Source organism: Schistocerca serialis, chromosome 9 (assembly GCF_023864345.2).
Source record: "Schistocerca serialis cubense isolate TAMUIC-IGC-003099 chromosome 9, iqSchSeri2.2, whole genome shotgun sequence".
In the NCBI taxonomy this organism is placed as follows: domain Eukaryota; kingdom Metazoa; phylum Arthropoda; class Insecta; order Orthoptera; family Acrididae; genus Schistocerca; species Schistocerca serialis.
Window position 1 is genome coordinate 498,774,765 of NC_064646.1, and position 24,558 is coordinate 498,799,322.

General features: G+C 44.9%; 1 protein-coding gene across 1 annotated transcript in view; it reads left to right on the forward strand.

Moving 5' to 3' along the window:
- Window positions 1-24,558, forward strand: part of LOC126419737 (serine/threonine-protein phosphatase 6 regulatory ankyrin repeat subunit B-like) — a 164,686-nt gene that overhangs the window by 80,341 nt on the left and 59,787 nt on the right. Inside the window, exon 8 of the mRNA XM_050086915.1 lies at window positions 15,227-15,356. Coding sequence (XP_049942872.1) covers window positions 15,227-15,356 — 130 coding nt within the window. The remainder of the gene's footprint in view (window positions 1-15,226; window positions 15,357-24,558) is intronic.

Consider the following 24,558-nt stretch of genomic DNA (forward strand, 5'->3'; position numbering starts at 1 on the left):
GTGGTGACTGATGGCCAAAGCATATATTTGCGTTGAAGCTACACAAATTTTCCACTGAATTAATCCCTTTCACGTTGCAATCTGACTTGGTTCACATGAATGCACTGCAAGTCCCAACTGTATTCGTATGGAACTAATGTTCACCTGAGAACAGGGAGCTGTAGATACCATTTAAAAAATACATGCCAGTGCAGCATTACTTTATCTTTACGTTGGCTCAGGCAACAGTAGGAAACAGCGCCATGGGTCTGGAGCAGTTGCTGCAGCAGCTGTATGTCCTAATGCATCCACGAAATATGCAAACTATGGGATCTTGTGTTCTGATTATTAGAACGTGGGAAAATTCCCTGAAATTGTGGCAGATTTCACTGTGAGCCGCACCTGTTTGCTGGACTGACCAAACTGATTTGACTGACAGACACGATGGTGCATGCTGGAATTGTCCAGCGTCAGATGACCGACTCAGGACGAATAAGTTCACCCTGGTAACACACGATATGTCCAAGATGACATGCAGTTCCACTGTCGGTACTGATGGAAACTGTTACGAGCTCTTAGGCTGCCACAAGATTCACGTCACAAGTCTCACCCACTATGGAAAGACCTGAAGAAGGCAAAGTTTCCTGAGGAATCACAACCACCTTCCATCAGGCCTTGGTGTGGAAGCCGAATTACCTAAAAATAAACCGCCTCCACGTTGCACAAACCATTCCACTCATTGAATGCCCCCTCTTGAGTACTCTGTTGGCCTGGTAGCCAATCCAGACACTGTACTAAGGTTCCCAAGCTTGAGGAGGAAGCCTCTGCTTTCCATTTCCCTAGAAGAGCCAATCATTGACTCCAAATGACTCTCATCTGAAAAAATAGCGATTTAGACCAGAAACATGGAAAACTAGGAAGGCGTTGTTCTCACAATAGCCATGGCCATAGTCTGGCTGAAAAGATCTTCCTAGATGGGATCATAGTCCCTCGTTTATGGAGTGACCTAATCTTCCCAGGCCAACCATTTGCAGTTTCTGAAAGAAGGCTGTTAAGTTTCCCAGACAGACCCATGAAATATATCTTTTTGCGACTCAGTAAAAGAAACTGGTCACATCCTGGCGTCTGTAGGGGGGAGGGGGAAGTCCAACCATTTGGATGACAGCTCAGTTTACAGCAGTCTCCCTTAAATGTCTCCCTCCACCTACTTTCAGCCATCTGCCTATCTTCCATGACAGAATGGTGCTGGACCAGGTAAAGTGTTTTCCGAACTGGTGCCCTATTATCTGATCCTGAATGTAAGGAAGAGAGGGCTTCCGGCAAAAGTCCCTCTGCTGGTAAGAACCACTGAACGCCGTATCTCAGAATCACTCACACAGGTGGGTCACTGTGTTCAACATTTATGGCCCCCAATTCATGTTCCTCCTTGTTCTTGGTCACCTCCACTATGTCCCCCCACTTATAAGCACTCTACAGGTTACACATGCAGTTACATTAACCTTCTGCCCTCAATATCCTCATGTAGAAAAAGTCATTAACCACACATACGAAATGTAGTGCTGGTGAACTCCAAGATCACGCTCTAAAACATGAATGTTAATCTGACTGACAATGTTGTTAAAGTGAGAGAGTGGCATAGCACCTCACTACTAGCCCAGCACTCAATAATTTCTGCATGGAGTGTGTCACACTTCAGTGGAGTATAAGAAATTATGACACTTTAAATGGACTTCTGAGTGTGACATGTCGGACCATGACAGCTTTGCCAGCAAAAACGTCAAAATACCAAATCTTATCTTGAACTCATTGAACCTGGGGTCATACACACAGTGTTCCATGCCAGAAAAAGTTATATGATTTGCTGGGTGCGAGAAACGTTCCTTTGGACCCCCAGGTCTTTGACCTACACCTTTCACTCCAACCTGAATTACTGAACGATTAAAATTTCATGCAGCCATTTAAGTAACACATTCACACCGTAGCTGAAGTCAGAGATGATTAGATTCTCTAACTGCGATACAGTATTGTTGGGCATTGAGCATTCTCTGCCTCAGAGATTTTGTTACTCCTGCCCAGGTATCACAGTGATTCAATCCTTCATACGGACAATTAACATGACAAATTCTATCCAAGCATTCACCAAATCTAGGGAAGTCAACTGTGTGCTCTTGTGACATGTGTCATCTGTTAACCTTATTTCATTACCCTTATTTCATAGTAAGGTGTCTTTACGTTCGTTTAACACATAAATGGTGTCAACACAAAATAAACAACATTTAAATGACATATGAAACACAGTGAGAATTTACACAAATGACAAAGACAAAATAAAAAATAGAGTCAATTTCAAATGTGGTTTCAATGATAGTGTAATTGTCATATTTGATCCTTAATCAGTCTGAAATATTAGAAGAGAGTGACCTTGTACCCTACCACTAATCTGAAAATGATGTTGTCCCTCATGATAAACGTAAAGAGAAAGAGAAGTGAAAGTTCACATTTAATCTAATATAAAAATACTAAATGACAATATTTTAAGTCTCCACTGCTTTCTTCTCAAGGATTTTTAGAGAGATGAAAAATTAGCTTTACATTCGTCACACAAATAAACATAGCACTACAATCATGAGGTGTTTATTCGGTTGGATGTGGCAGTTAATGAGAGGTGAGTTGAAAAGCGAAGGGTTACTCCTTTACCCACCTCTGTGGCAGGGCCAGTTTCCTGCCTATGATAGTAGAGATAGTACAGCAGTTGACCAATTGTCGCTGTTGTTGAAGGCAGTCCTCCAGCAGCAGTTGTTAGTGTTATGGCGAGTGTCCAGACACATATATCGCTTCGTTTGGCTTACCCCATTCCCACCTTTTTCGCTGGCAGCGGTGTTAGGTCAGTCCCGAAAGACTGTGGCATCAAACGGCAGTGGCCTCAAATGGTTCAGCGAGATCAGGGGGCGAGCCTCTATTGCCTGCAGCCTGTAATGGAGGCTCCCCCTGTGATGCATCACAGTCCCTAGAAATCGTTTCCCTCTCTGTTGGTGTGAGTGAAAGGGATGAGTGGGACTCTGTGCTCACCTCTATCACCTGTGGGCCACCCCAATGGAGTCTCATCAGCTGGCTGCATGCCCTGTCTCCTCTAGGTGGAGGTGCAGTTGGGAGTGCGGGTGGGGATGCAGATGGGTCGCCTGTAGCTGATGGCTGCCAGTTTGACCATGTGGTGACATCACACCAGTTTGGGACCTGAGTTTCTCCTGGCGGTTGCTGAATGTGTTGCCTGGCTGAGTTCCCGGAAGTTATTTGAAAATCACACCAGTTGGTTACTAGTCCCAGCTGATGTCCATGTGGTGATGTCACGCTGGCAGCTGTGCACATCATAGCCTGTCCATCAGTCGAGGTGTAGTCCTCTGCACATTCCTTAGCACATATTTTAGTGCCATACTTTTGGAATGAATGTTTACAAACACAGATACATACACTCCTGGAAATTGAAATAAGAACACCGTGAATTCATTGTCCCAGGAAGGGGAAACTTTATTGACACATTCCTGGGGTCAGATACATCACATGATCACATTGACAGAACCACAGGCACATAGACACAGGCAACAGAGCATGCACAATGTCTGCATAGTACAGTGTATATCCACCTTTCGCAGCAATGCAGGCTGCTATTCTCCAATGGAGACGATCGTAGAGATGCTGGATGTAGTCCTGTGGAACGGCTTGCCATGCCATTTCCACCTGGCGCCTCAGTTGGACCAGCGTTCGTGCTGGACGTGCAGACCGCGTGAGACGACGCTTCATCCAGTCCCAAACATGCTCAATGGGGGACAGATCCGGAGATCTTGCTGGCCAGGGTAGTTGACTTACACCTTCTAGAGCACGTTGGGTGGCACGGGTTACATGTGGACGTGCATTGTCCTGTTGGAACAGCAAGTTCCCTTGCCGGTCTAGGAATGGTAGAACGATGGGTTCGATGACGGTTTGGATGTACCGTGCACTATTCAGTGTCCCCTCGACGATCACCAGTGGTGTACGGCCAGTGTAGGAGATCGCTCCCCACACCATGATGCCGGGGGTTGGCCCTGTGTGCCTCGGTCGTATGCAGTCCTGATTGTGGCGCTCACCTGCACGGCGCCAAACACGCATACGACCATCATTGGCACCAAGGCAGAAGCGACTCTCATCGCTGAAGACGACACGTCTCCATTCGTCCCTCCATTCACGCCTGTCGCGACACCACTGGAGGCGGGCTGCACGATGTTGGGGCGTGAGCGGAAGACGGCCTAACGGTGTGCGGGACCGTAGCCCAGCTTCATGGAGACGGTTGCGAATGGTCCTCGCCGATACCCCAGGAGCAACAGTGTCCCTAATTTGCTGGGAAGTGGCGGTGCGGTCCCCTACGGCACTGTGTAGGATCCTACGGTCTTGGCGTGCATCCGTGCGTCGCTGCGGTCCGGTCCCAGGTCGACGGGCACGTGCACCTTCCGCCGACCACTGGCGATAACATCGATGTACTGTGGAGACCTCACGCCCCACGTGGTGAGCAATTCGGCGGTACGTCCACCCGGCCTCCCGCATGCCCACTATACGCCCTCGCTCAAAGTCCGTCAACTGCACATACGGTTCACGTCCACGCTGTCGCGGCATGCTACCAGTGTTAAAGACTGCGATGGAGCTCCGTATGCCACGGCAAACTGGCTGACACTGACGGCGGCGGTGCACAAATGCTGCGCAGCTAGCGCCATTCGACGGCCAACATTGCGGTTCCTGGTGTGTCCGCTGTGGCGTGCGTGTGATCATTGCTTGTACAGCCCTCTCGCAGTGTCCGGAGCAAGTATGGTGGGTCTGACACACCGGTGTCAATGTGTTCTTTTTTCCATTTCCAGGAGTGTATAAAATCATAACAAAAATCTCAACTGTTTGTAACTGAAATTTTGCAATTTTTTTAGGAACATTGTTTAAACATAAGAAGGCTGTGAGGCATGTTTCAGTTCTTTGCATTGATCATATTTTAATCATTTAACCATCTTTTTCATGATTTTAATAAATTTTGATCGTTAATTGTTCATCTAAAAGGCATAAAGTAATGAGAAAGCCGGCACAGTCAGCACATTTATACCTCAAAAATTTCCCACAATGCAAAACTTACTACCAATTATATCCTACCCATTACCAAGTCCAGCTAACCCTAACCATTTCTGCTTTCACTGATTTGCATTTTGATACTTTCTCTGATGGCAACTTGTTGGGTGGTGACGCTGGTGCGGCTACCTGGCGCAGAAAACGTGTCGAACACCGCTCACCACCATCTGTGTACTCGTTACTGGGCTGTCACGATGCATCAGGATTTCGCACGAATACGTCTTTTCCTCTGAAACTGACCTACAAATCTCAAAAATCGACGGACAAATATCATCAAATAACAGCTACTGTAAAGACATAAAATACAAGTACTTTTTATTTTGGAGAGCATAATGATTTGTGATTATCTTCCATTTTAATGTGGTCCCATTCGCCATATCTTTCCTATTCGTGTAGAAAGGTACTAGCTTGACTCGCAGTCCACGTGCTCACGCCATGTAATGCAATACTTCGCTGATGACTCACCTATAGGGCTGGCGAACCACAATTGAAACACCACAAGGCAAACAACATCGCACTACTGGCGATAAACCACAAGCGACAACCAGTGTCGAAAACCACTAGCGAGAACATATCGCTCCACTGGCGATAACCCTAATCGAACCACAGCGGAAGATAGAACATACTTGAACGTCAACACGCCTTTCACGTGGAGAACGTATGTCCATCTCGCAAGATACCCCCCATCGGTATCAGGGCGTGATGAAAATCTCGTCAACATCCACAATCGGATCACAGATCAACTTATATGGCACCAATATCGCTCCCTGCCTTCGAATGGTGCAACAGACCATGTATTCATCCAATTGGCAATGGACACAACATCAACGGGAAAAACCAAACCGTTAGTACATTCCAATATGAATTCTGAGAAGAAAAGCCATGTGAAACTATTTCTGAACCAAAAATGCATACTTCACGCTGTTCAAACATGAACTTTTGCTGTGTCGTGACAAGCTACTAATATAGCAATGCTGAAGTGTTCATTCGACCAGTTTTATTATAAAGCGAAGAGTTTTCGGCCGAGAAATCACAAAATTATTTCTCGGATTGGGATGTGCCATCTGTAAACATGCAAATTTACGGTAAATTCTCAAAGTGCGTCATCGGCGAAGTATTGCATTACATATAACATAACGTCCACGAGAATGGCATGCCTGATCATCAGTAATGCATGATAAGGTAATAAACAACGCAGTATGCAGCTGTAAGTTTCAAAATGAGACGAGAGGAGGTCAGGAGGCTCGGGGAAGCGAGGGAGAGAGAAAGGGTACAGCAGGTGACACCTGGACCCACCACGGCACTGCAGACCGTCCAGCGCCCCCCTAGAGCGAGGTGACCGTAGGGGATGATGTAACTGTGGAGTGAGGCAGCGCATCTCGTGGTCGTGCGGTAGCGTTCTCGCTTCCCACGCCCGGGTTCCCGGGTTCGATTCCCGGCGGGGTCAGGGATTTTCTCTGCCTCGTGATGGCTGGGTGTTGTGTGCTGTCCTTAGGTTAGTTAGGTTTAAGTAGTTCTAAGTTCTAGGGGACTTATGACCACCGCAGTTGAGTCCCATAGTGCTCAGAGCCATTTGAACCATTTTTGAGTGAGGCAGCGACAGAGAGTCCGTCTGGACGATATGGATAGAGACAGAGGAGCAATGACCCTGATTCGCATCTGAAAAGGCCACTCGGCCACTGGCGTATTGCAAAGAGCCGAATGGTAATGGAGGAAAGACCAACCAACGCAATTTCGTACCATTCGTCGATCAATAAAAGGTGTTCAACTGTGCAAAATAGTGAAGTTCTCTAGCGCAAGGCGGGTAAAATGCGATATGTACAAGAACCGATAGGTAATAATACATTGAAGGGCCAAAGAAACTGGCATAGGCATGTTGCAGGATACCACGTGTGGGAGGGAGAAAGAGGTGTGAATTTTGATTTAAACTCTATAAATGAAATGCAAGCAGTGCTGTTCAACATATAAGTGGTTTATTCAGTGAAACTGCATTAAACGGCACGTGCAATAATGATTGAAATTTTATCAAATTCATTAACAATCACTGACAAATTATTTAAATAATGATAAACAAAAATAAAAAATTTGGGTCGCCAGATACTGTAGAAATTATCAAATAAAAAAACAACAAATAGAATTTAATTGGCACCAAGAGCTCACAACAAGTGAATTATGTAAGGTGCCTGCCCTGGTATTTGCCTTTTAACGTGAGCATTGTATGACTTCATTCTAATTAACCATATAAGTAAATTACGCGAGATGGGTTGACCTGGTGTATTAAATGGGGAAGGAATAAAAAAAACAGCTGAACATATGACACTCTTCACGGGCAAACGGTGAATACTGTGCCTTGCGTCTGTATGAGCATCTAACACATTGCAAAGAAATTGAAGAAAGCGAAAGAAGAATGCGCAGCTAGGAAAGCGGGCGTTTTCTGTATTACCATGTTGATAGCGTGGTCGGCCTGGCGGTGGAGTCGGCTGATTGCGTGCGGCTGCGTAAAGATACCGCCGGCGTCGTAGTTTATAGCGTCTAACATGCCCTACGCTGAAAATAGTGACCAAAATTTGCAACTGGAAGTTATCATTACTGGACGACGGTATGCGTCCATCTGCAAGTGCAAACCTACGTGAAACTGCATTAAACAAAGCTCAAAACTGTTCTAACAGTACTACCGTCACCGGACATGTAGTAAATTAAAATGTGATCCTGAGTTAAGTTCTTGATAACGCGCACAGTGAGTGAAGCTCGCCTCCTTGGTTCTAACAAACTTTGCTCTCTACGCTATTTGCGACGAATGCAATGTGAAAAGTCTCATGACAAGCGATAAGAGAATCCTTGCGACTTATCGGAAGCAGTCAAAAGTGAACTCCGGCCTACTCAGATGCCATATTCTGGAACCCCCAATACTAGTGCGCTCCTCGCACCAGGAGAGAGAGAGCCGCTCCCCTCCAGTGTCTTTTCTCCGCCTTTCCGCAGATTACGTAGCTCGTACTATTTTTCAAAGCGAACATGAGATTCTTGCCAATGAAGAGGTCCCTTTCAGAATTTCCTCCTTGCCGTCACATTCCGCGAGGGAAAGAGAGCCATACTCTGTGTGAGACAGAGTATACAGATAAACCAAGGCTTCTCCCTTTGAGTATTGCCGCTACGTTCCCAGGTGTTCTGCTCGCGGGAAACGGCCAAAATTCCCCGGGCCACTTGAGATTCTTGTACACCCAAGTCGTGTTGTTGCTATTCAACTCGCCGCTCTGTCCGCATTACCTAGAATGGTGACAAAACTGTTTTTCGCTCGAAGTTTGTAGTTTCCGCTGCCTCGGACACACGTGCGAATGTCCACGGCTTGCCTTGGCAACGTGCTGACGTATGCAGCGTCTTCGCCTGTCGCTAACCCTCTGGGGGCCTGCCCTCTGTGATGTGTGCCGACATGGGCGCACGACTGCCGCTCGCCCTTGGGCGCACCACCTGTGTCCACCTGGTCGCCGGGCTTCCCAGCTAGTAACGCATCAGAAGAATTCCTTTCATGCACAAAGTGTACCCAGTTTACAAAGAGAAGAATCATAGCCCTTTACCGACGCTTAATGACACAATAATTCACCTCCTTCACACTTCATATATTGCAATAAACTGATGACTGATTTTAAAAGCAGTTCTCTCTTTTAATTATAAACATGAAAAGCTTTGACGCTTTTCAATGTGTATTTGAATACAGAGATATGTAAACAGACAAAATAGGACACTACAATCGCCAACGCCTGTGTATAAGTCAACACGCGTATAGCGGAGATGTTAGATCGGTTATTGCTGATACAATGAGCGATTATCAAGATTTAAGTGAGTTTGAACGTGGTGTTATAGTCGGCGCACGAGCGATGCGACGGAGCATTTCCGAGGTAGCGGTGAAGTGGGCGATGCTTTCACGAGTGTACCGTGAGTATCGGGAATCTGGCAAGACATCAAATGTCCGACGTCACTGCGGCCCGTAACAGATCTTGCAAGAACGGGACCAATGAGGACTGAAGAGAAGCTTTCAACGTGACAGAAGTGCAACCCGTCCGCAAATTCGTGCAGATTTCAATGCGGGGCCATCAGCAAGAGTCAGCTTGAGAACGAAAAATCATCGACATGGGCGTACCCTTGATGACTGGATGGCACAAAGCTTTACGCGTCATCTGGGGCCCGTGAGCGACATTGGACTATTGATGACTTTAAACATGTTGCCTGGTCGGACGAGCTCGTTTCAAATCGTATCGAGCATATGGGCGTGTACAGGTATAGAGAATCAGCAGCGAGTTTAAATTTCATGGCAAAATAGTATCGATTAGAAGATTTGCTAATGATATTGTTTTCTGAAGTGATAGTGATAGGAACAACTGCAGTAGCTGATAGATCGAATGAACCGAGTGATGTACAGGGTTGATGGAAGGACTAGCGTTATGAAAGGCAAAAGTAATGAAGAGTAGCAGATATCAGATTAACGATAAACTTAATATAAACATTGGGGACGACGTCTGGAACATAGCACTGCATGGAAAAGAATAACGGATTGCAGGAAAACCAGAAAATCAATGAATCGTAGTGTTTGTGATCTCGTGTTACTTAGGGATGTTGAAAATTGAATATATTGATGATGTTAGAAGCGGTGTGGTTCTCCACAAAATCGAGAATGTGAGGAACATTTGGGAGAGGCAAACTAGAAGAAGGGAAAGAAAGACAGGACGTGTGTTACGATATCAGAGGCCAGCTCCCACGTTACTGCAGTCTGATGTAGAACAGCCGTGCTATGGCAGGTGGCCGGCTGGCCTACACGCCACCAGCGGTGCCCTGTGCTGTCGCTGCCGGCTGCCACTTCTTCGTTTCGTCTGCCAGACCTCAGTGAACCGTCTCAGCAGGAGATCCAGTGTAGCGTGTAGCTTCGCGAGTCTTGCGATGTGTGATGGACGTACTCATAGGAGGGATGTAGGGGAGACACTGTGGAGACACTGTATATACCACCGTGAATTTGCAATTTATGTGGGAGATGTAGGATTTAAATATTGGATTGGTGCATAAGTTCGTAGGGCTTTTCCATGAGTTTAAGAAATAGAACAGATACACACAACCAAGACTTTACTCATCAATGATAAGTTCTCTTTCACTTTTTAAAACAGTCTGCCAACGCTGGATAACTTTTTGATTCAGAGAGAGCAAAAATCACTTCGTTTTTCGCAACAGAACTTGTCGACACATCTGCGGGACGTATTTTCATCTGCAACGGAAATTGCATAGAGCTTGTTGGACAGAGAACGGAAAATGTGAAATTATGAGAGCTCGAGATCAGGTTAGTAAGATGCTTCATAGTGAGTTTTCTTGGTCTTGCAGAATGCGGGCAGGGGTTACCGTGGAGTTGCATCACTTCACTCAGTCTTCTGGTCGTTGTTCTTGGACTGCGTCTGCAAGACGTCTCAGTTGTTGACAGCAAACGTCAATAGTGATGGTTACACCCTGCAAAGTAATTCGTAGAACACCACACCGTAGCTCTTCCACTAGGTCTTGTGGATGCGTGCAGTACTTTGCACGGGTAGTTGCTCATCTGTTTGGGCTCAACCATTCATTTGTTTGCCTTACATTAACACAAAGACACCAATTCTCGTCACCAGTGACGATACAGGACAGGATTGGTAGGTGTTGTTCGCGAGCCCAGAGATGCACATATGTCCACCTGTTGACTTTTGTGATTTTGGCTTAGATAATGCGGTACCCACACAGCCCATTTCTGAACCCTCCCGCTACGGTCGCAGGTTCGAATCCTGCCTCGGGCATGGTTGTATGTGATGTCCTTAGGTTAGTTAGGTTTAAGTAGTTCTAAGTTCTAGGGGACTGATGACCTCAGATGTTAAGTCCCATTGTTCTCAGAGCCATTTCAACCATTTTCTGAACCCTCCCCACTGCATGAATGGAATGACCACAGTTCATCACACTTGCCAGTTCTCGAGTACAGTGACGTGGATCATCCTGGATTAATGCGTTTAAACGATCTTCATTAGAATCCAAAGATCTTCCCCAACGTGGAGCGTCACTAATGCCAAAACCATTCCACTTAAAACGAGGGAACCAGTTTCTTGCCGTGCTCTGTCCAATGGCTGCCTCCGCTGCTGTCACTCTTCTACTTCAAGCAGAAGAGTATGTCGGTAATGTTCCGATTTATCTACTTGGCACTTCATTTTCTAGCGTCCAGAGCTCCACTATCTAAAAATGACTAAATGGCAATATGCAAACACGAATAGGAATATTTACCTACGCATAAAAATGACTATCGATGAATAAACCCATAGCAAACGGAATACCAGCTAGGAAAAAAAATGCGCTACGAACTTATGTACCAACCTAATATAAGTTACGAGTTAAGTGCTAACAAAACGTTAGAACAAAATCATCTTGCGAAGATTTTATGTACCAAAGAGAATGCGATCCGAAACTTTGGAAAGATCCCTTGTGGTCCCAGCGGAGGTTCGAGTCCTCCCTCGGGCATGGGTGTATGTGTTTGTCCTTACGATAATTTAGGTTAAGTAGTGTGTAAGCTTAGGGACTGATGACTTTAGCAGTTAAGTCCCATAAGATTTACACACATTTGAACATTTTTGAAAGATCCCTTGCCGAAGGTGATGATATTTTGACAATCAACAGATGAAAAGTATTTATGCGTGTTCAGTAGTTTTGACAATATGATGATCAGTTTCATGTCGTATTTATATGTCAGCATTTGTCGACAGCATACGTGAATTTCAAACTTTTTCCGTGATTTTTGAACGAGACAGAGACACTGAAGACATTTTCTTTCGCCGTGATGGGCGGACCGAGCAGACTTCTTGTTGTGACAACAGCGTACTTGGGGATGTCAGGCGGCATCTAGTCAAAAGCAGGCGGTAGGCGGTGTCGGAAAGGACAAAGCCAGCAGGACAGTCGGCAAGTGGAGTCTTTTCAGCAAACGGTTGAGAATGTTAGCTACAAAAGATATTTCCGGATCATGAACTTCTCACAAGGAAAGTCGTGGAGAGCCGCCAACAACCCGTCAGAAGAATGACGAATCTGCTCTCCTCTTCTCCGCCTCTCACCCAGCTGTAATGAAAATCTCAAAGAGGTGTTTAGATGAGCGAGATGGGAAGTTTTGGTGGAATGGTGACGTTGTCCTCTGGCAGGTTTGTTAAATTTCCGGAGCCTGTGTACATTGTAAGCTGTGGAACTGCTCCACTGCCTCCATCGCGCGTGTCCCACGGAACTTGATGGGCCGCCTACCGAGGTGTACAGACAGTCATTCCTCCCTCGACCGGTTCGCGAGTGGAGCAGGAATCACAGGTGCAGAACTGCGTCCGCCACGGATCGACCTCAGTCTCGAGGAGTTTACAAGATGCCCCACACTGCTAGAGCAGGTAACGCTCGTCAAGTCCAGGAAAAAAGTGTTGCGAATAGATGTCTGGAAGCAAACACACTTCGAGATATGAGTGATTCTGTCCTATGGAAGCAGTACAAGAGCTGTTCAATGTGGTCACCACTCGTTCTTGCACATCCCGTAGCTTTCCTTGTCAAAGAATGCTGAAGTCGTGCGTACAGACCAGGCTACTTTCAGGTTTGGTCACGTGCTTGGGAAACAGGGTCTTGTAACGTTGTGGAAGCGGCGTACGTAGTTACAGGTAACGTTGGAGATTAAGGACAGGTGGGAGATCTGCTACTGGACCGTCCAAAACGATCTATCAATCGTCGAACGCCTGTGTTACGCATGGCATTACGATTTTCAATCTGCGAGTGTAACGTTATCAAACAAAGGGTGGAAGCTGTCGACTAGATACTGGTAATAATCACTGTCTGTTAATGTCTCGCGTTGTGTATATGACCGTATAAGTCTTTCGCCCACAATTCCTGCCAACGTATTGATACTAAGACGAACCTGAGGCCTTGCTTCAATGGCAGCTACTGGAAATCAATTTTCCCACTGACATATCCCACTGGGCTTGGAGTATGAGAACCTGCAAACGCAGTAAGTCATACAGGAAGAGTAGTGTCTCGCGCGGAACTGATTGTGCGAGAGAGTAGCTTACGCCTCCAGCAACCGCAGGTCTTCACACACTTGTTTCATGATTGTCTTCTACTTGCTGTAGCACTCGCTCTTCCACACCAGACCTGCGAAACTTGCGAGGCATAACGCCACAACCCTCATCATGTTGCAGATGATCTCGCATCTGCAAGTCGTTGGAATAAACGGTTGAATATATTTTTGAGATGAAACGTGGCGCTGAGAATCTCGTCGGGCGTTGATGTTACGCCCATGTCGGTAAGTTCCTTTGGCTAAACTATAGCAGCATACTCGTACCGAGGTGATGAGGTGCTCTCTTAGCAGAACTGCCAGCTCCCCCGCCCCCTCCCCCAACCAAAACTGACTTCAGAATGAGATTTTCACTCTGCAGCGGAGTGTGCGCTGATATGAAACTTCCCGGTAGTTTAAAACTGTGTGCCGGACCGAGACTCGAACTCGGGACCTCTGCCTTTCGCGGGCAAGTGCTCTACCACCTGAGCTACCCAAGCACGACTCATGCCCCGTCCTCACAGCTTCACTTCTTCCAGTACCTCGTCTCCTACCTTCCAAACTTTACAGAAGCTCTCCTGCGAGGTACTGGCAGAAGTGAAGCTGTGAGTACAGAGCGTGAGTCGTGCTTGGGTAGCTCAGGTGGTAGAGCACTTGCTCGCGAAAGGCAGAGGTCCCGAGTTCGAGCCTCAGTACGGCACACCTAATCTGCCAGGAAGTTTCAAAACTGACTTTCTTAATTTCCTATAAATACATTTAGAAAATTACGCCATTTGTGAGGTAGTTTTAATAAAAATGATTTTATAGTGGGAAATATGACTTAAATGAACGATACAGTTGCAACGATGTAGGTAGCCGTTCTATATGTGCAACCAAAACGGAGATATATCTGTGAAGAGGTCAGATTAACTTGTGGTTCCTGAAGGGGTGAGCAGCCTTCTCGATAACTGGAGGGACGGCTGTCAGCGTGGTTGACTAATGTGGCCTCGGAGATTTACTCAACATGATGTCACAAAGACACGAGTACGAGAGCTGATTTATCCACACCCTGCACTCGCGATAAAATTTGTACTTTTGAAAGGTTATCTTTGTCCTAAACTCTAGAGCTTACCAAATGAGACCGAAAAGGGCGAATGAGGGGCAGTATTAAAGCAAATGAATATCTAACAAAAAAGAAGAAGTGTTTACGTCATGAAATGAGGAAATAATTAAGTGGTTAAAGTTTCAATACCAACATTTAAAGATATTATGTTCCCTACAACTAATTGGAAGAAACGGGGAAAAGAGTAACAAGGGAAGATTTGGAGACAATAAGTCTCAGACTAGGGATCTCTCATCGAGAAGCGAGATGTGAAGCATGTTGTTTCATTAGAAACAAAATCAGGGGCTGGCCAGGTGTCGAGCAGAAACTACGTAATGATCATTTCTGAGTAATTAATGCTGTAGGTAACATCGTCAGGTTTTTTATTTATGTAATAAAACTTAGTACTCTCGTGAATTGCTTTTGTGTCATTTACAAAGTATTATGGAAAACAGAAAGTAATGGCGTCCATTAAACTGCTAGCATGGCATCACAAACTGTATTCAGCGTTGAAAGCCAAGGTCCTTCACGAAATTAAGGTCACACGTTTCAACTATTAACTTGCCAGTTCTCTTCTGATTTAATGTTCAACGTACATCCGCTGAAGTAGATAACGGTGAATTTAAACTTCTTGTAAGTTAGATTAATCTAAATTATAGCGATGTCTAAAGATATTCTGTGTCCTACGAAAATAAATCGTGTACTTGAAAACATCTTTTCGAAAATTTTACACTTTTCCAGTGTTTCTGTCCTCTTCACTAAAGTACTCCCAAAACAAGCTCCTCTTGGGCTTCATTAAGAATACTTTTCAGTTTGAGGAGTGGCTGATAAACGGCAGACTGCCAGACACACAGTGTAACTGAGGAGCACATGGAAGACTGAACTTAATGGTGACTGTAAAGAATGTTGCGACTAAAAGATCTCATCTGGGATGTCTCCAGTGTCTGAATCCCGCACGCTGTCCTCAGGAGGTCCTCGGGACACCAGAGTGCCCCTGGCTGCCAGCACTGGTCGCAGGTGGGAGCAGCCGAGTCCAGCCTCTGTGGTGGTCCGAGGCGGCTCCGGCTGAGTCCGCTCTTCAGGCGGGCAGTGTGCTCTGTGAGTCTGGAGCCAGACTACAGCTGAGATAGAGGGCAGCCACCGTCCCACAGCTGTCTGACCAACAGGCAGAGCGGAAGCTGCCGTTTCACTCACTGGTTCCGAACTTTGGGAGGTGAAGCCTCGTAACACATCGAGTTTACATCTGTGTATCGTAGCCTGCAGTTCCGATCTTGTAAGGTATAAACATGGGCAAGTGTAGGATTTTCTGCATTTTGGCGTTTTGAATTTTATCTCACGAACATTTCAAGAAAAAAATTTAAAGTGGTAAGCCATGTAACCAAAAGGAATGCATTCCTCCGTGAATCTCCTGTGTCTGGATAAAAAATGCAAGGGCATGTTTTTTCGTAAAAGACAACAACAGTTTGAACATCTTTTCTCCAAGCAAGATAACTTGATGTGCTGTAACGATGTGAAGAGTTTCTCTGAGAAGTCATTGGGAATCCGCACAATTCCAATGAATGGTGACTTTTAATTGACTCCTGTAAGATTTGTTTCAAAGAAGTCTTTCTACATGATGACAACCAATATCCTTCGATCCCTCTTACATGTGCAGCATATATGAAGGAATCATATGACAACATGAAGCTTGAGCTGAACAGTATGAAACATGTTACCTAAGAATGGTATATATGGGGCGATCTGAAGGTGATAGTCCTTCTTCTTGGATTACAATTAGGGTACACGATGTTCTGTTGTTTCCTTTGTGAGTGGGACAGCAGGGCAGAAAAAACCACTACCTTCGGAAGTGATCAAGAGTTTTGTCAAAACGATGGATCATCCTGGCAAAGGTTTTGAGTTCCTCAAAAAAACAAAAAATGTTCGAACGTGTGTGAAATCTTGAGATACTTAATTGCTAAGGTCATCAGTCCCTAAGCTCACACACAACCTAAATTATCCTAAGGACAAACACACACACCCATTCCCGAGGGAGGACTCGAACCTCCGCCGGGACCAGCCGCACAGTCCATGACTGCAGCGCCTTGGACCGCTCGACTGATCCCGCGCGACAGTTCCTCAAAAGCAGACTCCCTAGGATCAGTGACGCCAACATCAAAGGAGACATTTTTACTGGTTCACAAATAATGGGACTAATGAATAATCTGAGGAATCAAGGGATCCCCAATTTAGTTTTGGAGGGAAGCGTGGAGGGTAAAAATCGTAGAGGGAGACCACCGAGATGAAAACACTAAGCAGATTCAGAAGAATGTATGTTGCAGTAGTTACTCAGAGATGAAGAAGCTCGCACTGGATAGAATAGTATGGAGAACTCCATCAAACCAGTCTCTGGACTGGAGACCACAATAACAACAATAAATAATCCTGCATTCGAAGCAAGTTTGAATGAAGCTGAGGCACCTTAATGTTCCAAAGAGCTCTAAAACTCTTCCTGGGAAACTATAGTACTGTTAACTATGAAGATCTCGTTTGTCAGCTTATTGAGAATTATAGGAAACTTGGTTATAATATGACTTTAAAACTCTATTTCTTGGACTCACGTTTAGACTTCTTCCCCTCCAACCTTGGCGTGTAAGTGATAAGCATGGTTCACAAAAATGTACATTTGAGGCATTATACAGAAAATGTAGCTCTTTTTGGCATTAAATAAATATAAAATTTCATCGAATTTAATGTGTTAAAAAATCTATGTGCATTTGGAAAGAGAACTGTGAAGAGATTAGAAATCAGCAGACAAATCATCACGTAAATCAGTCTTCAGTTTCCAATTAACGCACAAAAACTTTAATTTCGTTGCTCAGTGCTACCGAGGCACCGAATGTAATAAAAACAGTTACATTATTTAGAGAAAAAACTGTCTCGTGGTTTTCGTTTGATGTCATTCAATTGGACACGTTAAGCGGAATTCATCCCTGGGTCAGGACTGCAGCAACACCAGCCGTAGGGAGGACGCCCCAGCTGGCTGACTGCTGTGTTCACAGTGAGAGGCTGCTGAACTGTGCAGTCTCGCACTAGCCAGTTCAAGAAAGTCTCAGAAAATGTAAATCTCAAAAAGATAAACGTTTACATTGTCTATACAAAAAGTGAAGCACATTTTGTGTAAGTCGCCCTGAGTCTCCTCTCACGTTATCGGGATTTATCTGCAAACGGCGCACTTCGCAATCAGCACTCCGAGATAAGCTGATATACCAACACCTGATACAGGAATTCACCACACGACGAAGTACCTCAGGAATTTTCGTTCTGCTTGCATCATGAACAGTCAGGGCTGAACCGACGAGAACTGGCGCCATCTTTGCACACTGTGAAGAAGCGAGCAGCTGAAGGGTCAGCACCTGCAGGAGTCGAGGCCGCATCTGCAGCACGAGCTGGGAGGGATCGTGGAGACCGGGGCAGCAAAGCCGAGACCCGCGGAATTCTCAATTCTATGGAACAGAAATTCGTCGATTAAAAAGAAATCCCTGCCTAAGACTAGTTCTAAGTTCTAGGGGACTGATGACCATAGATGTTAAGTCCCATAGTGCTCAGAGCCCTTTGAACGATTTTTTGAGCTAATATTCTGAGTACGCTAAACTGTTTAGAAGAGAGGATAATTTTCTTTCCGAGACCAAGTCATGATGTACAGGAACTAGTAACCTTGTGATGACTTTATGCAGGTGAGTAATAACTTTCTTCGTTTCTTTTTTCTTGGTTTGCTAAAAGAAGCTCTATTGAAATATGTAGCACGGCAATCATAATATCTACTATTAAGAGAAAAATTTCATTTTAGCCGGTTACTAAATTTCTGGAGCAGGTGATGTTTGCATGAGGAGCTACAGTATATTTGAAGATACTCTAATTGCAAAAATACTACGAATCAGTATAAAGATCACACGAAATTAAAAGCTGAGGAATATACTAAAGGAATTACGTTTCTTGGAAGCGTCTGCAAAAATGAGTAACATCTATGTGGAATGCCACACACGGCGCTGCAGTAAGCCCTGTCCTGGAGGCCTACTCGAGAGTTTGGGGTGCACACCAACCAGCTCCAACAGCAGTCGCTGACGGGGTTCAGAGGCCCCTGGATCCTGACATGTAGCTGCTGCTTATTCAAAACTCTATCACAAATGACTGACAAATTTAGGCTGACGAGGTACGGAAGGAAAAGAGGTTGTTCTTGCAAAACGCTGTCATTTGTGTTTCATTAAACCAATACACATTGTAGGCTTGCAAAGCCTCGACTGCATTCAGTATGAGTCTCTCACAGGATCATTTGAATAAGCGGAGGAGATTAGTGTTTCACGTCCAATCGACAACATCAGAATAAGTGTACCATTCTGAACAGAAAATCGTTTCTCCCTCGACATGAATTTAGTACGACAAGAACTGGACAACTTTGATACCAAGCTTCATCAACCACGCATTGGCCTGTTTCCATTGAAAAATATTTGCCTTTCAGCAACATCTATTGTCCACAAGCCACAGTTTGTCACGAGTTTTTTGGTAAATCGGTTTGGTGTTGCAGCATCATGTAGTGACTGTCAATAAAACTAATACTGACCACTGTGCAACCCATGGACAGTGATCGCCCCCAATCGTATCCTCCCCCCCCCCCCCAAACGAAGCCTTCCCCCCTCCTCGCTCCCAAAATTGCTGCCCCTTATTATACTGCAGCGCCTGCAGTGGCAGCCGTGTCTGCGCGGCTCCAGACACTGCAAGTCCTAAGCTATGCCCGCGGCGAGCAGTTGAGGCCGCTATTTTTGCCCCATCCACAATTGCGAGTCTGATGGTCAGGATCCCACGACTGTCATGCGAATACAGAAGCAGTGAGTTCAGGACGTGCGTACTCAATGTGGTGCACGATCTCAGTAGCCTCACGCCGTTAGCGTCCATGAGAGGAGTCACTGTTTGCTTGACAATGAAGTATCGTACATCCATCTCACGTATGGTGAGTCGGGAAATCACTTTGATAACAGCAAGGCAAGTACCCACACGGACAATGTGAGGACGTCTGCAGCGCTGACCACTGTCATTACGCCGGCCGTTGTCTCAGCTTTCATTGACGGAACAAGAGAGACAGGCACACTGGCAATCGTTCACCCAACAGCAGCACAGCTCATAACTGTGGCAGCTACTTATCGTGTTGGAAGAGTTACTGTTCTCTATACAGTAACGCAATGTATGTGTCGGTGTACCAAAGAGAATAAATATTGCCAGATCGTATTTTTCATTACCATATAGAGGATGATCCCGTGATGATTTTAACCACTTCTAGAGCTGATGGGGAAGACAAAATATATCAATGTGAGGTAACGGAACCCGGTCGGTAAATGAACGAACCAGAAGCTGTAAGCGAAAATTTTCCTGTCAGTGTATTACATGATACAGAACCCTTGGTGCTAAGTTGGTAGAGTAGGAAACTTTCAGACTTGATTCTAAAGATCAAAACAACAAGAGAGTCTAGTAAACATTGGCTCTGGAATACATACCTTAATAGCTACGAGCACTTTTTCACCTTCGATAATGTGAGACATGTCTCCTCTACTGCAGATGCTCTTAAAGTATGTATTTCGCAGCCCATATTTAATGGCCTTTTTTAATCTTTTGCTCCGTACTACCTCCTCCAAAATTGTGGAAAGCAGAAGAGCTTGCAGCAAAAGATATGTTTCACGATATGAAAATGAACAAGTGAACTTCTCAGTCCATCAGTTCACGCGTATGACTATTCACTCGAGCCAAACAAAACTGAACAACGAATATACGAAATAGAGCCACACTCATTCTGCAGACAGCGACGGAACAGAAAGAAATTAAACGGTTGATGCTGTTCAAACTGAGATTGGGACAATATCTCTGCCATTCAGCGTCAAGTTGTAATCTGCATTAGAGTGCGCTCTGACATTTTGGATTCAGAGAAATCAAATGTCCTCGTGGGACTACTAGATAGACGGATTGTATAAGTCTACTAAAGTGGAGGTTGTCGCACCTGCTGACAGACGCTCGAGATAACTACACGCTGACTCGCGCCACATCACTACGGTAACCCGAGGAGCATGTCCAAGGCACGGTGACGCCACGCAGCTGCCTTCAGGCATATAATGAAGGGCGGGTCGTGTCCATGAGCGCAATGCAACTCCTGCAGCTGCCGGGACGCTCTGTGTGTTGGCTGAGGCGACGACCATCTCTCGCCCGGAGACACCCCTCCCTCACTCTACGGTTTCCTGTTCACTCTTACAGTTTCTTCGTATACAGAGCAAGTGTCCATAGCACTTCGAGTCGATAATCCCTCTTCTAATTTTGCAAGGGTACGACATACAGACTAAATCGAACCCAGTTATCTAATGAGCACAGACCAACGCGAAGTACAGGCCATGGCTGCCGCCTGCCTTGTCCGGCACCCACGGTGTTACTTTTTGCGGCGGGGTGGGAGTCGGTTTTCCTTCTTATTGTTATCACATTCTCACAGTTCAATCCACCTACCTCGATACGCATCTTATCTGCCCCTTGTCTCTTCAGTAAATCGTAGCCGTACAGCCTAGGTGGTGAAAACCAGCATTACGGAAATTACTACCCAATACTTACCAGAGAGACGCCACAAAACCCTACTTAAAAATCAGCTCCTGAAAATTTATGACATATACAGGGTGAGTCACCTAAAGTTACCGCTGGATATATTTCGTAAACCACATGAAATACTGACGAATCGATTCCACAGACCGAACGTGAGGAGAGGGGCTAGTGTAATTGGTTAATACAAACCGTAAAAAAAATGCACGAAAGTATGTTTTTTAACACAAACCTACGTTTTTTTAAATGGAACCCCGTTAGTTTTGTTAGCACATCTGAACATATAAACAAAAAAGTAATCAGTGCCGTTTGTTGCATTGTAAAATGTTAATTACATCCGGAGATATTGTAACCTAAAGTTGACGCTTGAGAACCACTCCTCCGCTGTTCGATCGTGTGTTTCGGAGAGCACCGAATTATAGAGGCATCCAAATGGAACTGAGATGGACCTTAGGAACAGAAGAGACTGGAACAGCACATTACGTCCACATGCTAACACCTTTTTACTGGTCTTTTTCACTGACGCACATGTACATTACCATGAGGGGTGAGGTAAAGGTACACACGTGGTTTCCGTTTTGAATTACGGAGTGGAATAGAGTGTGTCCCACTGGAAAGGCGTCGACGTATGTGGTATCAGCATGATGGTGCACCTGCACATTCCGCAATTAACACTAGGCTGACCCTTGACAGGATGTTCGACGGGCGTTTCTTTAGGACGTGGAGGACGCATAAATTGGCCAGCCCGTTCTCCTGATCTTACACCTCTGGACTTCTTTCTGTGGGGTACGTTAAAGGAGAATGTGTACCGTGATGTGCCTACAACCCCAGAGGATATGAAACAACGTATTGTGACAGCCTGCGGCGACGTTACACCAGATGTACTGCGGCGTTTACGACATTCATTACGCCCGAGATTGCAACTGTGTGCAGCAAATGATGGCCACCACATTGAACATCTATTGGCCTGACATGTCGGGACACACTCTATTCCACTCCGTAATTCAAAACGGAAACCACGTGTGTACGTGTACTGCACCCCTCATGGTAATGTACATGTGCGCCAGTGAAAAAGACCAGTAAAAAGGTGTTAGCATGTGGACGTAATGTGCTGTTCCAGTCTCTTCTGTTCCTAAGGTCCATCACCGCTCCCTTTGGATGCCTACGTAATTCGGTGCTCTCCGAAACACACGATCGAACAGCGGAGGAGTGGTACTCAAGCGTCAACTTTAGGTTACAATATCTCCGGATGTAATTAACATTTTACAATGCAACAAACGGCATTGATTACGTATTTGTTTATATGTTCAGATGAGCTAACAAAACTAACGGGGTTCCATTTAAAAAAACCTAGGTTTGTGTTAGAAAACATACTTCCGTGCATTTTTTTGTGGTTTGTATTAACCAATTACACTAGCCCCTCTCCTCACGTTCGGTCTGTGGAATCGATTCGTCAGTATTTAATGTGGTTTAGGAAATATATCCAGCGGTAATGTTAGGTGACTCACCCTGTATAGGGCGTCCGTGTTCTAGCTTCATTTAGGAAACTATGCAACTTTCTATTGACCATTTATTGCCACTAATACTCATGAAATCACTATCAAGTCCACATTTACGTGTGCAGTTAAAATGTATATGCAAGTCTACAGTGGTTCACAAATGGTTCAAATGGCTCTGAGCACTATGTGGGACTTAACTTCTGAGGTCATCAGTCCCCTAGAACTTAGAACTACTTAAACCTAACTAAACTAAGGACATCACACACATCCATGCCCGAGGCAGGGTTCGAATTTGCGACCGTAGCGGTCACGCGGTTCCAGACTGAAGCGCCTGGAGCCGCACGGCCACACTGGCCGGCCATGCAATGGTAAAGATGTGATACACGTAGTCGTACGAAAGCAGCCAGAATTTTGCAAGTTGAACCCGGACATTATTCACGATCGAAATAGTCAGCGACCCACAGCTTTGCGGGAGTTAAACGTTCGGTCGATTTGGGTCTCCCTTTGCAGAAGTGCTCGCCATACTACTTTGTCATTAATGCGAAAAGTGCTATGCGGAGTTTGTAAGTTTGATAGGTATATTTCACTCGCGACAATCTTTCACACGGAAGCGTGTAAGATTACCATGCGATCACCAAAATGCCTCGCGCCCAAATGACTTTCTGTTAGCAGTAACAGAAGCCAATTTACGTCTAATTCTTCATTTTACATACTGTTTGCGAAGAGCTGTCTAACGTGACGTGTTCGGAAAACGGTTCGGAAGCGACTCCTCTAGGCAGTGTCCTCGTACGGATAACACACCTCTCTCCGCTCTGGAAGCTCTGAATTTTGATTTGTTGTTGATCTGAATGACCAATCAGAACACCCTTTCTAAATGATTGTCACAGCAAAATCCTATCTTGTCCAGTCACAGTTACATCAGCAAAGTTTCCATTTATTACATTAGATTGAATTACAAACCAAAATAACAATAAAATTTATTCCGTTCCTAACGTTTTTTCTGGCTACCTTTTTCTAAAGCATGCTTACTCAGACTTATGTCACATGAATCGTGGTTCTCCTCAGAAATTTTTCTCGCAGTTTCAATTTCACATAGGTCTTCACAAAATAAAACACTTTGAATTTTCACATGTTCCTCATTCACTCTCTAAGTCACTCCCACGCATATAGCAAAATATAACTGAATATTAATTTTAAAAGATTCCAATATTACGTCAAATAAAAATTACAAGTGTTATAAAATGAGTGTTTCTAGTTGACAGCGTTCTCGCTTCCCGCGCCCGGGTTCGATTCCCGGCGGGGTCAGGGATTTTCTCTGCCTCGTGATGACTGGGTGTAGTGTGCTGTCCTTAGGTCAGTTAGGTGTTAAGTCCCATAGTTCTCAGAGCCATTTGAACCATGTTTTTGGTTGACTGATTGTTAGGAGCTGAACTCATAATAGCTCCATATGATGTCGAAATTTAATGTCGTGCCGTTACTAGTACGGTTTTGAAATTCCTGAATGTTCTTTGAGATTTTTAGGTAAAATTTTCTATCTTCGAAGCTTTTTATTGTACGATACTATACTACACTATACTATACTATGCTCTATACTATGTGTTACGCACATTATTCAGACAGGACGGGGTGCCAGAACAACTTACACCACAGAACTTACGTAACAGCTAAATGCCAACAGCCCTTTGTAATTCGGTTTATTCCCTAACAGGTCTTGGTGTAACCGTAATCGTAAAGGGAAACATTATTCATATAAGGAAACAAATAAATCTAAAAGGGGAAATCTAAAAGGGGAATATTCGCCGTCATCACGCCAAACAGGTCAATAGTAACGGTGCGATAACGAAGCGCGAAATTCTCTTCAGTTGCAAGTTAAACCATTTTGTGTTTAAGAATACGTGACCTAATATTAAGACAGAAAGAAACTGGTTCGTTTGTGGTTTACTGCCACGAAGTAACGTAGCTGTTTGGAATCCGAGTCCATGTTTCTGTTAACGTGCCCTGCACCACACCACCAGACTGACATGAAAATTTACTAGCAAGGATGAAGTGACTCCGCAAGATTCGAATTAAAAAGGAAATCTAATGAGTCTATGAGCGAATCATGATCATGAGACTTCGGGTTTGATGACATTATTTGTTATTTGCGTGTGAAGATTGTTCAAAAATGTTCAAGTGTGTGTGAAATCTTATGGGACTTA